Below are 15142 nucleotides of genomic sequence, written 5' to 3' on the forward strand. Positions count from 1 at the left end.
TCTTCTAAACGAGTAGTAAAATGCAAGAAAATTACGTGAGTAGTTTTTCAAGTATTAAAATCAAATTCAGTAATTTTTTATGCATTGATTAATTTTTTCGAATCCATTCATGAATGTTAGTCTAATATGACAGCTTATGTGCTAAAGTTCTATTGTTTTATTATTTATGAGAAATTATCTATATACCGTGTAAATTATCTATCAGATCAGAACTTTAAAATAAATGCTATATATTGGCAATATTTATTTATTATTAATTTTAGAGTTAAAAAAGGCTTTGCCACTTTCAAAGTTGTCCTGCGGTAAAATTGATGTCATAAAAAAAATTGGACTTAAATACATTTTTTATTTTCAATATATAATCTGTTTCTTTAGCACTAAACGAATACAAATAAATATTTTTTTCAAGAGTTTAAATTAAATTTTTATAATTTCTTTTATAGGCAATATGAAAAAAGAAGGCGTACTAAATTTTATTAAAGAAAAAATTTAAAGTGTCTTTGGTACTCATCATCTAGTAAATATTTTATTTTGATTTTTAAGTCTCAATCTGTAATGGATAAGATTGACATGTAAAACTCTACCAATATATCTGTAGATAAACGCATTGAGAAGTGACACTGTGAATATTATTAACATGCCAATACCATTAATTCCACATTAACGGAGTATAATGATTAAGTAACATGGTTACTAAATGTTAGATGTGAAAAAGTACAATTTAATATAAGTAATTTTTGGAAATATAAAAGGTTGGTCTGATCCTAAATTTTAATTATAATATAATATTTATATTTCAAAAAAAAATTCCATTATATTATTTATTATTAAGTATAAATTAGTTATATAGATAAACATTTATCTTCATTTATAATATTTGTGCTGTTGAATATAAAAACCATTTTATTTTATGTAATTTGTTATCATGTCTTACCAAAATTTTAATTTGGTAAACTCGTGTTTATGGCAATAAAATTTAATAATGGTTTTATTCAGATTCTCAATATTACTTTTTAATTATTATTTTTATTAACAGTAGAGAGAGAGTGCAGAGTGGTAAATTACTCTCTTACAGTTGAATTGAACAAGAACAACACATCAAAGTCTTGTGGTCTGTTTGGTCCCAAGCGCAGCGAATGAGTTGAAGCAGCAGCAGTGGCTGAAGAAGAAGAAGACGAAGACGAAGAAAACAATGAAAAGAGACATGATGAGGTCGAATCTGTTTCCGCTTCTCTTTGCATTTGCCTTTCTGTTTTCGCCTGTGTTCTCTGCTTCGGATCTGATCCTCGCCAAGGTTGACCGTCGTGTAAGTCTCCTCTCATTCCCTTTTCTCTTCTCCTTTTAGGGTTTCGATCTTGCATCGATTGCGCATTCTCTTTTCTTCGCAGCACATCACAATATGCACACGCCATTCTATTGCACTCCCAAGGGTTTCTGTTTCACATAACCGATCAAATTTCCTCCGATCTACATTATTTATATATCTATTGCCTCTATTATGTTCAATGTATGCATATGTTTCACGTCGGTTATGTAATAGAAAACACGGTTTACACTCGCTGACGCAGAATCACAAGAATACATCGCGACACATGACTGACTTCATCTACTTGCTTGGTCCTTAATTTCCTTTGTAGAATTCTATGGATTCAGGATTCCGAACTGCTTGTTTTCTCCCGTGTCTGTAAATGTTCAGTTCTCTGTATCTAATAATTGTGCTGTATGCTTCTTCTGTCGATTTTTTTGTGTTTGCAGATTGATCTGACATCACAAATTGTGCGCATCGCCACTTCGCTAAAGGTGCTAAAAGAATCATTCATTTTCTTTCCTTCATCTATTTATTTTAATTTCTCGAGTTTTCTGTGAGAGTTTTCGTTCTAGTTGTATCAAAAACACTGAAATTTACCTTATTAATGTTTTTCATTTCAGCTGAACTGTATGGTAGGTGGGTAAATGACAACTTAACTTCTGGAAGAAACATAACGTGCACTATAGTTTAGAAATTTAGACTAAATAATAAATGGATTTTGGATGTGAATCTTTTTCCTTCTAAATTTGAAAGAAAAAAGTACTGTTGAAGTTGAAGTCGCTAAACAAATATAATTTCTCTTAGCCTTCCAGTTACCAAATCTTATCTCCTTTCATATTCTAATATACTTCTCTTTCCTATCATCTTCACTTCATGACACCCTTCCTGTCCATTTTTTTGCAGGTGGAGAACACGGGATCTGATGTTGTATCTGAGATTTTGCTGTCCTTTCCTGAAAACCACGCAAAACACTTGGCATACTTGAAAGCAATAGTTAGCGAAGGGAAGGGAAAAGCAAAAACATCTTCTGGTGTTGGTTTACCCGTTAAAGCTGTCCAACCTAATGATGTACCTCCTGCCTTGACAATTTACTCCGTATCTTTACCAAAGGGGCTTGGGAAGGAACATAGTTTGACTTTAGATGTCTTGGCTGTTTTTACCCACATATTGCAACCATTTCCGGAGAAAATCAACCAGGGTGACGTCCAACTTCTACTGTTTCAAGAGAGTGCACACTATCTCTCTCCGTATGCTGTCAAGGCACAATCACTCACTCTTAAGCTGCCTGATGCAAGAATAGAGTCATATTCAAAACTAGAAAACGCTAAACTTCAGGGATCTGAATTAAAATATGGTCCATATGAGAATATTCCCCCTTTCTCATATTTACCAATAGTTATTCACTATGAGAATAACCTACCTTTTGCTGTTGCTAAAGAGTTAGTGCGAGAGATTGAAATTTCCCATTGGGGCAATGTACAGATCACAGAACATTACGATATTATTCATGCTGGTGCTCAGAGCAAAGGAGAATTTTCCAGGTATCCTTCTTTCATTTATTCTGAGTTTTTGATTGTTTCATTAATTTGGCATGTGATAATAGTTTGTTTCCTCTCACAGGCTTGACTATCAGACCAGGCCTTATTTAAGGGGTGCATCAGCTTTTAGGCGTCTTGTTGCCAAGCTGCCACCAAGAGCTCATTCAGTGTATTACAGGGATGAAATTGGCAACATTTCCACTTCTAGTTTGTGGGGTGATTCAAAAAAGGTGAATACTTTTGCATTTGACAAAATTGTACTGTGAAATACTTTTTGAAAAGCATTTACCTAAACTAACGATTCTTTAAAAATCACAGACGGAACTGGAGATTGAACCTAGGTACCCTATGTTTGGTGGCTGGAAAACTACCTTTACTATTGGATATGGCTTGCCACTTCAGGACTTCTTATTTGGATTGGATGGAAAACGCTTCCTTAATATCTCTTTTGGTGCCCCTATCTACGAGTTGGTCATTGACACTCTTTTTGTGAAGGTGACCGAGTTTATTTTATCTTTCCCAATATATATTTCTTTGCTTTTCATTTTTGTCGGTTGGAAACTCGGAAGGTGATCTTTGGATGGAGAATTTGTTAGTGTGACTTTTGCAACACCACATTTCACTTTTACCTTTTTTAGGGAGGAGGACATATATACCAGGGAAAAAACAAATTTCTATCTGAATATGAATGTATCACAGTCGTGTGATAATATAATTGTGAATTTTAATCAATTGATACCTGAGTTGTTAACAAGTAACCACTTATTGACATGTGACTGTGTGAATAGTTAATTGATCCTAAAGTGGAAATATTTTTACCAAAAATTAATCTTTTTTGCAATATTCCATACTCTCTGTCAGTTATCTTTTTGTTGTAGTATTGCCAAATTGAATTACAATTACATCTACCTAATGCTTGTACATTCCAGGTTGTTTTGCCAGAGGGTTCTAAGGACATTTCAGTATCTGCTCCATTTCCTGTGAAAGAATGGCAGGAGGTATTGCTTGCTATATTGGTATCTTCCACCAAATCATAGCTTTTCCATTCCTTGATTGGGCTTTATATTCCTTCCATGTAATTGTTGCAGACGAAAATTTCTCACTTAGATATTGTTGGTAGACCGGTTGTTGTTCTGGAGAAGAACAATGTTGTCCCTGAGCATAATGAGCATTTCCAGGTATTGCTGTTACATCTTTAATAAAGCTAAAAGTGCTAACATTGTAGCCACCAAAAACACAGTATGCATTTTCTACTTCGTAAAGGTCATGCTTTCAAGGGTGATATTTTCATAATTTTTCTTTACGAGAGAAATTAATATCCATAAATTTCATTGACTGCTGGTCGCCTTATTGAATTGGTTCTCACTGCCAATATATTTATGATGGGATTTTTTTGTCAATTTACGTATGACTTGCTTTCATTGTATTATCAAGTATAACACCATCGGATAGAGACAAAAACTAGGGACACGGAAAATTATGACTCGATTACTTAGTGTACAATATTTGTTTCCCTTCTGAAATTGATTAGGTATACTATTATTGTCATTTTTGTATTGCAGGTCTACTATAAGTTCAACAGTCTTTCTATGCTCAGGGAGCCTTTCATGTTGATCTCTGGGTTTTTCTTTCTGTTTATTGCTTGCATTGTCTACTCACATGCAGATATATCAATCTCCAAATCTTCTGCATCTTATTTGGCAAAGCTCCAGTGGGACGAGGTATTCAACTTGTATCATGTATAAAATCCAGTATGTGCAATAGAATGTAGTACTTATATTGTACCCTTGTGTTTCGCTATGCAGGTGCAAGCAACTACTCAGCTGATCCACGGTATCATTAGCCGTTGCTTAACAGCACATGACAAGCTAGAAGCGTCATTGCATGATCTTTCTAGGACGGGAGACGTTCAAGCCTGTAAAGCAACTCGCAAATCAGTAGATAGCTCATTGAAAGAGCTCTCTAAAGAGTTGAAGCAACCATTGACATTTTTGCAATCTTGTCCACAAGCTACTCAAATATTACCAAAGGTTATCTTATAAATGTTTTCTTCTATGGATTATTTTCTCTCTCGATTTATAGTTACAGAATCTATATTTTTGTTTTCAGGTGGAGGAACTTGTCACCAAGGAGAGAGAGTTGCAGGAGAAACTTGTAGTGAAACACACTACCGTTGTAGACGGCTATGAGAAGAAGTCAAGTGGAAGGGAAATTGAGAATCGGATTGCTTCATATCAGCAGAAAATTACTGCTTTGAAACGGGAGGTTGATGATCTTATGGACTTTATTGATGAGATATGATAGGTGACTGACTGTGCTGCTCGAGATATGATAATATGCCCCCATTTTGACCTTGTTTTACTTTATTTTAGGTCAGAATTCTGTTGCGGTTTGATAATTGCAAAGAGATTAGTGATACTTCTGTGGTTCGGAATTTTTTTTGCAGACTATCGTCTACCAGTAATTTATGGAACAGTTAGCGTATATATGATTGACTATGGATCTCGATCTTAATTATCGCTAAATTTATATCCGTATTTATTTATACCTAAGGGAAAACATGGATTACATACACTTCTAAATGAGATTATTTTTACACTCCTGGTGAATTTTAAGTAAAAATTACGAGAATGGACAGATTTTAAATTTAAATTTATTAGGAGTCATATGCTAAGTTGTCAGTTACACGATTTCATTCATTATTAAAATCGTGTTCATGGGACTTTGAATTGGATTTTGAAAAGTAAAAGTCTTGTTTTAATATGAAATACGAAACCATCTCCGAATAAGCAGTGTTGGTCATCTTTTAATACTCCTAGACACGCGTAAAAGGGAAGAAAGAGTTAAATAAACAAAAAAGAAAGAAAAGAAAAATATCCAGTGGTCACGAAGTCATCTTTTTACTGTGGAAGGCCTATCGGCTTTTCCCACCCGAGCAACAGTCGTGAAACAAATGGTTAAAATTGGAGTTGTTGTTTTCAAGAAAAGAAAATGTCAAAGAGGTGTTGATTAAATAATAGTAAATGATAGCTCTTCTTTTAAAAAAAGTTTCTATTCACTAATAAATTTAAGAAACAACTTTTTTTTTCTTGATTACAATAAAAAAAAAAAGTAAAATCGCGTAATTCTTTAATTATAATTTGACGCGATTTTTTTTTTCTGTTCGTCTTAAATGTTAATGTATTTATCTTTTTTATTGACTGGTAATGAATTTAATGATTATAAACTATTTTTTTCTTGTTTAGAATAAAAAGAAAGTAAATTGGTGTACCTTATGCAATAAAATGTGACGTTGATGAATAATAATGTGTTTTGAGTAGGGATGGTAACGGGGCAGGGCGGGGACAGGTTTCGCTATCCCATACTCATTCCCGCATAAAAAATTCATCCCCATCCCCATACCCAAACCCAACAGGTATCAAACTTTTTTCCCATCCCCATTCCCACTGGGTAACGGGTATAATCTCGTACCCGTACCCGTGTTCTAACTACTTCAATATTAATTTTTATAAAAGAAAAAAAATTACGGTAAAGAAAACATAATATTATGAAATATTCAATATTAGGAGGATTTTCTTCGATGCCAAATACATTAAAATAAATTATAATTGTTTATATTTTATATTAGAATACCAAATAAAATTTCATGTGAACCAAAACATTTATTAAATTTGCAAACTACAACATTGATGAACTTAGTTGATAAAATTAAAAAATATTTCAAAAAAATATAAAAGGAAAACAAATATTCAAATTAAAATATATTTTAAATGTTTGTTTACTTCAATTTTTTAAATTCTAATGAATCTCTTTTTTATACACTAATAAAAGTTATAATATATCACTTGATCAAAATGACACAAAGAACAAATAATAAAAGGAAAACAAATATTCAAATTAAAATATATTTTAAATATTTGTTTACTTCAATTTTTTAAATTATAATAAATCTCTTTTTTATACACTAATAAAAAGTTATAATACATCACTTGATCAAAATGACACAAAGAACAAATAATAAACATAATAATAAAATTTTGACATAGATTTTGTATCTTTTGAACTTCAATATATGTTGCATAGTGACAAAAAAATATTCATAGAAATTACATTAAATTTTTATATTGTAGTAAATAAAAGTTATTTATACAATTAAAGTGAAAAAAATTACAGTATGATTAATAGTGAGTTATAAAATAACAAATAATTAGATAGAATATATCGAAATATTTTATTCTACATGATGAAAATAAACAATAAATAAAAATATTAAAAAACTAACAAATGTGTGTTTTAGAAATAATTTGAGAGACTATCGAAAGAAATCGCACAAAGGAAATCAAATGTATAATTAAGGTATGATAAAATGAAAAAAACCTTAGAGAACTAATTATTAAATTATGTTTGAAGTGGTTAAAAATAAATAGAAATATCATTAGTGACCAAAAAAATTGTCATTAAATTACAAATAAATTAGTAATTAAATTGGTCACTAAATCAAGTACCGATTCGATCATTGAATTAGTCACTAATTTAGACAATAAATCAACTACTACCACCAATGACGAAAAATAGTGACTGATATGGGTTACTGACTAAATCAGTCACCATTTCATTTTTTCTTGTAGTGAATTATCATATATTATTCCTAAATATCATTATATATATATATATATATATATATATATATATATATATATATATATATATAAAATTTTAACCACTTCAAACAAAATTTAAAGTGAAACAATTACATTATGATATATTATTCTACATGATGAAAATAAAAATAATAAATAAAAATATTAAAAAACTAACAAATGTGTGTTTTAGAAATAATTTGAGAGACTATCGAAAAAAATCACACAAAGGAAATCAAATGTTTAACTAAGGTATGATAAGACGAAAAATATCTCAGAGAACTAAGAAAACTTTTCAAATATCAACATATATACTTAATGGTTGAAAAATAACGGAAAATTATTTTAATGAAACAAAAGAGTTCTTCAAATTAAACAGAAATTAATAATAATAATAATAATAAGTAAATTTTTTTTTTTATATTATCTTAAATTGAGAGTATAAACATTGTCATGTGAAAGGAAAATTTATAATAAATAAAAATATTAAAAAATAATATAAATATTCAAATGTGAGGCATAATTTTTTTTTATTAACATACATCATTTTAACATAATTACATAAAGGTTATGATAAGATAAAAAATATATTGGAGATGAGAATGAGTTTAATGACAAATGAAATAATTAAAAGAAATAAAAAATAGAATATATATATATATATATATATATATATGGGTTACTTGATTAATTGTGAATATTTTAATAATTTAAACGAGAATATGGCGGAGACGGGTAGGCGGGTATATGTACATCCCCATACCCAACTGAAAAAGTCGAGGATTCCCCATACCCATATCCATACCCAGACAATGCAGAGATTCCCTGTCAAAACGGGGACGGGTTCGGACAATACCCATGGAGACGGGTTTATTTGACATCTCAGTTTTGAGTTTGATTTTCCACAATGCACAACAAAAGAAAAAGCAGTAATTGTTGGGCTTATGTAGCATAGGCCCATGAAGAAGAAAAAGGAGGGAAAAAAAAAAGAGAATACTAGGGTTGTGTTTGTGTGGTATCTAATTACTGAAGTTGGAGTTACCACGGAGTTTTATCCGAAAAAAGATGGAGACCTCTTTGCGATATGGAGAAGATTCCAAAGCTCTCAGAATCCATGCCAAAGAAAAACTCGCAATCTTTCCCAACACCTACCTCCAGGTAATTCATATCACTCATCAAACATTTACATTTTCTTCATCGTCTCCAATCTTATACTTCTCCTTCCCTCAGGTGCACGGAGAACTTGACACCAAATTTGGACAACCATCATCTTCCGGTGCTTTTATAAGATATTTCAATCCAAATGTAAATCTATCTTCTTCTTCTTCTTTTTTTCTATCCTAATTTAAAACCTATCTCCCATTATCTATTAATGTTCTCTTTCACTCAATTCGATTAGTTGTCGTCTACTCTTGGTTTCGGATTGCGATACGATAAGCGTGAAAAATTGCGCTACACTGTCAATGCAAAGAAGACTTACACTGTCGGCGTTCTCAATTTTAAAGTCAAGGGCGCATCTGAGGTTGAGAGGGAGTTCAAAGAGGTACCGAGTGTTCTCAATATTAAAATCAAGGGAGCACATGACATGGACAATAAGTTCAAAGAGGTACAATAATGTTTGTTAAATTGCGCATTTCGTTTTTTCTTCAATTGTTGAATCCTCTTCTTTTTTTTTTTTTTTTGCAGGGAAAGTCCAGAATAGCGGCGGAGGTTTTGTTGAACCTCTTCAATTTCAAGCAAGATCAAGATATTAGACTTAAGATTGGATGCGAATATTTTGAAAAGGTTTGTGTTGTTCTCTCTCAATTACAACCTCTCTTCCTTCCCCTAATTTGGTGGTGTCAAATAATGCTTTGGTGATAGCAGGGTTTTATATTGTGGTGGAGGTTTTGTCGTCTTCTTTGGGACTGAAATTAGTGTTTGTGTGGATGGCATGAGATATCACATTAAGGATTGAAAATATGGAGAAAGAAAACCAAAATAAAATGGGAATATTGTCTTGTGGTATCTGCAGCAATGCAGACATCTATCTATGTTGACTATGATTTTGAGTTCGTGTTTTCTCATCAGTGACTTACGTTGTTGTTGGAGCCTTGGGTAGTTGTGTGATGTAGTGGCTCCTAAATTGATTATGTTTTCTGTATTCGGGGAATTTATTTTGTGAGTCCAATGAATTCATTTACCATTTTCCCTTCAGCAGCTAGAGAAAGAGAAATAATCCCTTTTCTGCCACCACTAATATCTGGGCACTTATTGTTGGATTTGGGTTTCTTGATTATGAGTTGGAACTAGATTGAACTGTCTTTAGTAAAACTAATTACCTGCAAGGTTTTAAAACCATGTCTAGAATATTTTCACTGCATTGAATTAGCACTAGTTTGTTAGAACTGTCATTCATTTACGATTATTCCTTTTGCCTTTATCTCTGTACTTACAAGCGCACAAAGCTTTGTACTGAACCCATGGAAGAATCATTTTATTAGAATTTGTTCTGTTAGTCAGTTGTTTTGTAAGTAACCATGATTTAAGCCTCGGTATCAAATGTGACTGCAGTTGTCTGTTAGTTAGTGTTTAAGAATGTTTACCGAAAGCTAACAAGTTTGTTAAAGTCGAAGTCACGTACAATTTATATGTAACAGGATAAAATATTGAGAGTAATGGATGCATGTGTTTTAGGGATAAATAGTTTTGTTTTTACACCGATTGAATTGTGTCAAGAGTATGTTAACTGAATACATAGCCTCTATTTAACTCTTGAGTAATTTACTTAGGGTACAAAAATAGTAAAATTACTATAGTCGGTTGTTATATTTCATCTGGTAGCAACCAAATGGTTTTCTGGAATTAGGAAGTTAGCATAATCCGCGAAATTGTCGTTGGTGTCATTTTGTCGAAGATATGATGTAGTTTTTTTGTGTATTATTCCCCCATTGTGTATTCGTGATGTTTTTTCTTAATGACATTTAGGTTAAAACTCTTGTTTTCAGGTTCCTTACCTGCAGATTAGAGAGAACAATTGGACAATAAATGCCGATTACAAAGGTAGATGGAACGTGAGATATGACTTGTGAGATATGACTTATGAGAAGTGCAGAGAGCTTTTTTCTGTATTCATGTTCTGCTTGTCATTTTTGGTAGACGTGTTCTGTTTCTCACCCTAACCTTAAGCCTGCCTTATAAAAGGGACCATGCATAAATTTATGTTTAGTCATGCGAATTGCTTTGCAGGAACTAAAGTGATTTGTTGAAAATGAAGTTCGCATATTATTTAATATTTGATTTTACAATTTGTGTCGAGATAAAATTCTTCACTGCGTCTGTAAGATGTCAGCATCTGGAATTGGATGAATTCGCCTGTATTAATAAAGCGCTAAAGAAGAAAATCTATAAATTGATAGAGACTTGTAGGGAAAAAAGTCATAGGAAATAAATGAAGACTCTTTCTTTAAGATTAATTTATATACTTCTAATCTGTAAAGGTTGAATTGTAAAGTAGATTTATCTTGTAATGATTAATTTTGCTTCTTTATTTTTTTTTAATAACTTTTTTGACAAATTGCTAAATTATATTATCCAATAGTGATTTCCTGATGACCTAAGATGATTGCGCCTTAAAGTCAGTCATTTATGCATCTTTGCTGTGAGATTGTTGTTAAAGAATTGGAAAGGAGGGGGTGTAACATTATTTTTATCATTATACAACTATAATTATATAATAATGTAAAATCATGTTATATTATGGTTGTTATATAATTTATTTTCTTGTACAATATATTTTTATTCTAAAACTTTATTAACTTAATCATTGTTAATGCAGTTTTCTTGCGTGTTCTTAATTTATTTATTACAGTACTTAAGAGATATCAAATAAAAAAAAATGTCCTATAAGAACTAAAGTAAGATTACATATTGCATGAAAAACTTTTGACTGTCCACTCAATAATTTATAAAAGATGATGAATGTAATGATTGATTTTGGTCTTGATAAATAAAATACGTGTGAATGTTTGAATTAATTTGGTTAAGTAAAATAATAGGAGTGAGTAGCATGAATAAGAATAGTTGGAAGCGAATATTGTTATAAATACGAAGACGAAGAGGGGTATAGAGCAGAAGTAGTTACTTATAGTGTAAGTCCAACCAAAGAAACCCAAAACTTGAAACACACTCTTTGCATTTCTCTCCGAACACATGACTCGTCCCTTCAGATATTTAGGCGAGCGCGACTCGTCCAACGACTCCGCCGTGGTCGACTCCGACTTCGTCGTCATCCTCGCCGCCCTCCTCTGCGCACTCATCTGCGTCCTCGGTCTCGTCGCCGTCGCGCGCTGCGGCTGTCTCCGCCGCCTCCGCCGCTTCTCCTCTGCTCCCACTCCCCAGCCTCCTCCCGCTGCCGCCAACAAAGGCGTCAAGAAGAAGGTCCTCCGCTCCCTCCCCAAGCTCACCGCCACTGCCGAATCCGCCGTTAAATTCGCCGATTGCGCGATCTGCCTCTCGGAGTTCGCAGCCGGAGACGAAATCCGAGTGCTGCCTCAGTGCGGACATGGATTCCATGTTAGCTGCATCGACGCCTGGCTCAGATCGCACTCCTCGTGTCCGTCGTGCCGTCAGATTCTGGTGGTTTCTCGGTGCGACAAGTGCGGCGGGATCCCGGCCCCGTCGAGCTCCAGCTCCGCGCCCCCGCCGCAGTCGGAATCCGAGGCCAGATTCAAGGTGAGGGAGGATAACGGCAATAGGTTCTTGCCTTAGGTTAATACTATTAACTCTAAATTCATGAATCCTTTTCTTTTAAAATACATATATGTAATATATTGTCTATATAGTATGTATAATGTATAATATGAACTACTAGCTCCTCGTGTGTAGTTCGTGTGTAGTTTAGTGTCAGTTAGGAATTAGTTAATTAGTGTCAGATTGATATGGTTAGTGCTGTAATTATCAGTTGTATTATTGCATTTGTGCGCTCTCAGGGCAATGGTGTGATATCTTATTCTCTGCAACCTGCATCAGTTTAGTTGAATCTGATCCCTACTCCGTTCTTCTTACGTTTTCAACTTTTTTCTTTCTTTTTTTATTTTCATCTTTTAATTTTTCTCTGGTTTGATCGAACTCCGTTCGCTAATCGTATCACCTACATGTTATGCCACCTTCTATGCCTCATTTTTCTCCAACAAAATGTAGAGAAAAGTGGTTCCAGCTGGCGTCAATTCCTCCCTGACGCCAATTTATCTTTTCAACTACACCTCTGGGGTTGTGTTCAATTCTTTTTATACCTGAACTAGCGTGCTATTTTTTTTTATATTGAATCATTTTAAATTGTAATATTAAGCTTTTTAATTATAAACACTATTCATAGAAATATAAAATAAATATTGTAGATTGAAAATTTATATTCATTTAAAAAATCAATTATTTGCACAAAGATAACTTGAAATGGTTGTGAAAGATGTTTATTTTTATCAGGCGTAAAAAAAAAATACACATTTAGAAAAGAGAAAAGAAAAATATTCACAACACAATGTGTGTATATTAAATTAGAAACTGAAGATAGAGAGAGTTTCACTCTACAAGGCAAGCAGTTTAGTTTTAAATTATTACTTTGCATTATGTAGAATAAATATTTGTTTCAAATACCTAAAATTTATAATAAAAAAATTGTTACTCTTAGCCTCAAGTACAAGAATAATGATAAAATATTTAAAAAATATTGAAATAGGAAAATGAGTTGTTTCAAAGGTATTTTCTTTTGCTACATTGCTATATACTAAATTATGTTAATCTAGTACGCAAGAAAATTTTAAAGTATAGAGATGTTGATAATTTTTCTTTATTAGTTTTGAGAAATTGGTTTTGACGTGTTTAATTATTGACCTGAAATTAGGGTTGGGTGGGATGAGAAAAGAAATGAAATTGGAAGAAGAGAAGAGAAGCGAAGTATCTGAGATTCTTCCGCTGAAATGTGTGTGAATTAGTGGAAAGGAAAGAAAGGAAAGTGGAGCATAAAGCACTAAAGTTTAATAATGCCCTCACTCCATTCTTATTTTTCATTTTCTTTTTTCTTTTATTATTATATAAACAACTTCCTCAAACCATGACTCTTACTTTGACCATACAAGTTTCAGCATTTTCCCTGCTTTTCACACCCAACCCACTTTCATACCAATGCTTTCATTTCAACACATAACTATATATACCATTATGCTATTAATTAATTACAAATTATCTGAAAACTCATATTATTCACAATTTTTTTTCAATTATTGTACTATAAACCCATCAAATAAAATGTATTGGTTGGGTTTATCTTCACTACACTATATATAACATAATTTTACTCACAATAGTTATTCTACCAGTACAGGGTGATTTAATTACTGCAAATTTTATATAAAATTTATTAAGTTATCATTATTTTCTTTTACCATTAAATATTGGAATATGATGTAATATTAGTGAAAGTCTGACGGTAATATAATGTTAAATTCTATTGGCAATTAATTAATAAAGTCTATAAAATAATATGATATGTGGTATTAATTCAATTCTGAGGATTCGTGGCCACAGAGGACCTAAGATCAATGAATGTCTCATTTGAAATCACACACCATAGGTATCCGAATAATCTTCCTTTTGTGGGTTGCATTAAATAATCTTATACATCATTTAATTCAATAAATAATAAAGATGCAAGTACACTTTGGACCAAAACTATTCAAGTTTTTATTGGGCCCACCAATGATCCCAAGTTTTTATTTCTAATAAATTTTTTTGAATTTTATTCACTTAGACTATATGCATTGTACATTGCCCTAAATACTCCCATATCTAACTTTCTTTTAAAATATAAAGTAAGCAAAATTAACCCATTCAGAGAACTTAGAAGCATGTGTAAAATATGAAATAAAAAATCGTAATTTCTTACACAATTTGACATACAATTACTATACTTTTTATCATTTGAAAAAGTCCATTGTTGTGGAAAAGATATAGTGCTGTTGATCATATGAAATACACTCACAGTGTTAGTGGCTATTTAGTCCATTCTTCAACATCTCTCAAAAGTATACAACCATATAATACTTAGAACTGTCTTTCATTCTAAACAACAGTTAATTTTTTTTTTCTTTGACAAATTTAAAAAACATAAATGTTTGAATTTCATAAATGACATGCAAGATAATATGAGATATTTACATAATCAATTCTTTATATAGATGTAATTTATTTATCAATCATTTTACAATGATCTTATAAAGTTTGATACAGTATTATCATATAGTTAACGACAATAATTTATTATAATAACTATTCTGTTACAGACAAAGAACTCTATAAATTTTACCTGTGTGTTTTGGTTATAAAATTTATTCTTTACTTATTATATTATTCTATCAAATTTTAGAGTATAAGAGTTTAAAACGAAAAAGTAACAGTGACAATATCAGAAGATTATTATTTTACTTTACGCATTAGTCTTGCAACAAATTCTACATAACATGATACAATGGCAATACAAAAAACATTTTTTTATTACATGAATTCATACATAAGATATCTTAAGTATGAATGTGTTTGTGTTTGTGTTATTTTATATTTATGGAGATTGTGGTGGTGCTTTTGCACTCACCACACTTCCACATTTCCACAACCAAAGG

General features: G+C 31.8%; 3 protein-coding genes across 3 annotated transcripts; all 3 read left to right on the forward strand.

The window, feature by feature from the left end:
* Positions 1-1049: 1049 nt before the first annotated feature.
* LOC114163827 (dolichyl-diphosphooligosaccharide--protein glycosyltransferase subunit 1A) lies at positions 1050-5361 on the forward strand. Its single transcript, XM_028048179.1, has 10 exons — positions 1050-1306; positions 1756-1800; positions 2213-2850; positions 2930-3077; positions 3166-3342; positions 3777-3845; positions 3936-4025; positions 4410-4568; positions 4653-4877; positions 4957-5361. The coding sequence occupies exons 1-10, from the start codon at positions 1193-1195 to the stop codon at positions 5146-5148; spliced, it is 1857 nt and encodes a 618-aa protein (XP_027903980.1). The 5' UTR covers positions 1050-1192; the 3' UTR covers positions 5149-5361.
* A 3108-nt stretch (positions 5362-8469) lies between these two features.
* LOC114195972 (outer envelope pore protein 21, chloroplastic-like) lies at positions 8470-10774 on the forward strand. Its single transcript, XM_028086427.1, has 5 exons — positions 8470-8645; positions 8718-8792; positions 8887-9093; positions 9174-9272; positions 10475-10774. Exons 1-5 carry the CDS (start codon positions 8553-8555, stop codon positions 10556-10558), a joined length of 558 nt encoding a protein of 185 aa, XP_027942228.1. The 5' UTR covers positions 8470-8552; the 3' UTR covers positions 10559-10774.
* A 654-nt stretch (positions 10775-11428) lies between these two features.
* On the forward strand, positions 11429-12532 carry LOC114195973 (RING-H2 finger protein ATL80). The gene has a single exon (XM_028086428.1). It carries the CDS (start codon positions 11679-11681, stop codon positions 12234-12236), a length of 558 nt encoding a protein of 185 aa, XP_027942229.1. The 5' UTR covers positions 11429-11678; the 3' UTR covers positions 12237-12532.
* Positions 12533-15142: the final 2610 nt, after the last annotated feature.

This window comes from Vigna unguiculata, chromosome 9 (genome assembly GCF_004118075.2).
Source record: "Vigna unguiculata cultivar IT97K-499-35 chromosome 9, ASM411807v1, whole genome shotgun sequence".
NCBI lineage: Eukaryota > Viridiplantae > Streptophyta > Magnoliopsida > Fabales > Fabaceae > Vigna > Vigna unguiculata.

Bases quoted from the DNA above. Each gene is read 5' to 3' on its own strand.
- LOC114195972 (XM_028086427.1), top strand. From the start codon at position 8,553: ATGGAGACCTCTTTGCGATATGGAGAAGATTCCAAAGCTCTCAGAATC. The intron at 8,646-8,717 runs GTAATTCATATC...TCCTTCCCTCAG, and splicing joins TTCCCAACACCTACCTCCAG to GTGCACGGAGAACTTGACAC. The intron at 9,094-9,173 runs GTACAATAATGT...TTTTTTTTGCAG, and splicing joins TGGACAATAAGTTCAAAGAG to GGAAAGTCCAGAATAGCGGC.
- LOC114195973 (XM_028086428.1), top strand. From the start codon at position 11,679: ATGACTCGTCCCTTCAGATATTTAGGCGAGCGCGACTCGTCCAACGAC.
- LOC114163827 (XM_028048179.1), top strand. From the start codon at position 1,193: ATGAAAAGAGACATGATGAGGTCGAATCTGTTTCCGCTTCTCTTTGCA. The intron at 2,851-2,929 runs GTATCCTTCTTT...TTCCTCTCACAG, and splicing joins AGCAAAGGAGAATTTTCCAG to GCTTGACTATCAGACCAGGC. The intron at 3,846-3,935 runs GTATTGCTTGCT...TAATTGTTGCAG, and splicing joins CTGTGAAAGAATGGCAGGAG to ACGAAAATTTCTCACTTAGA.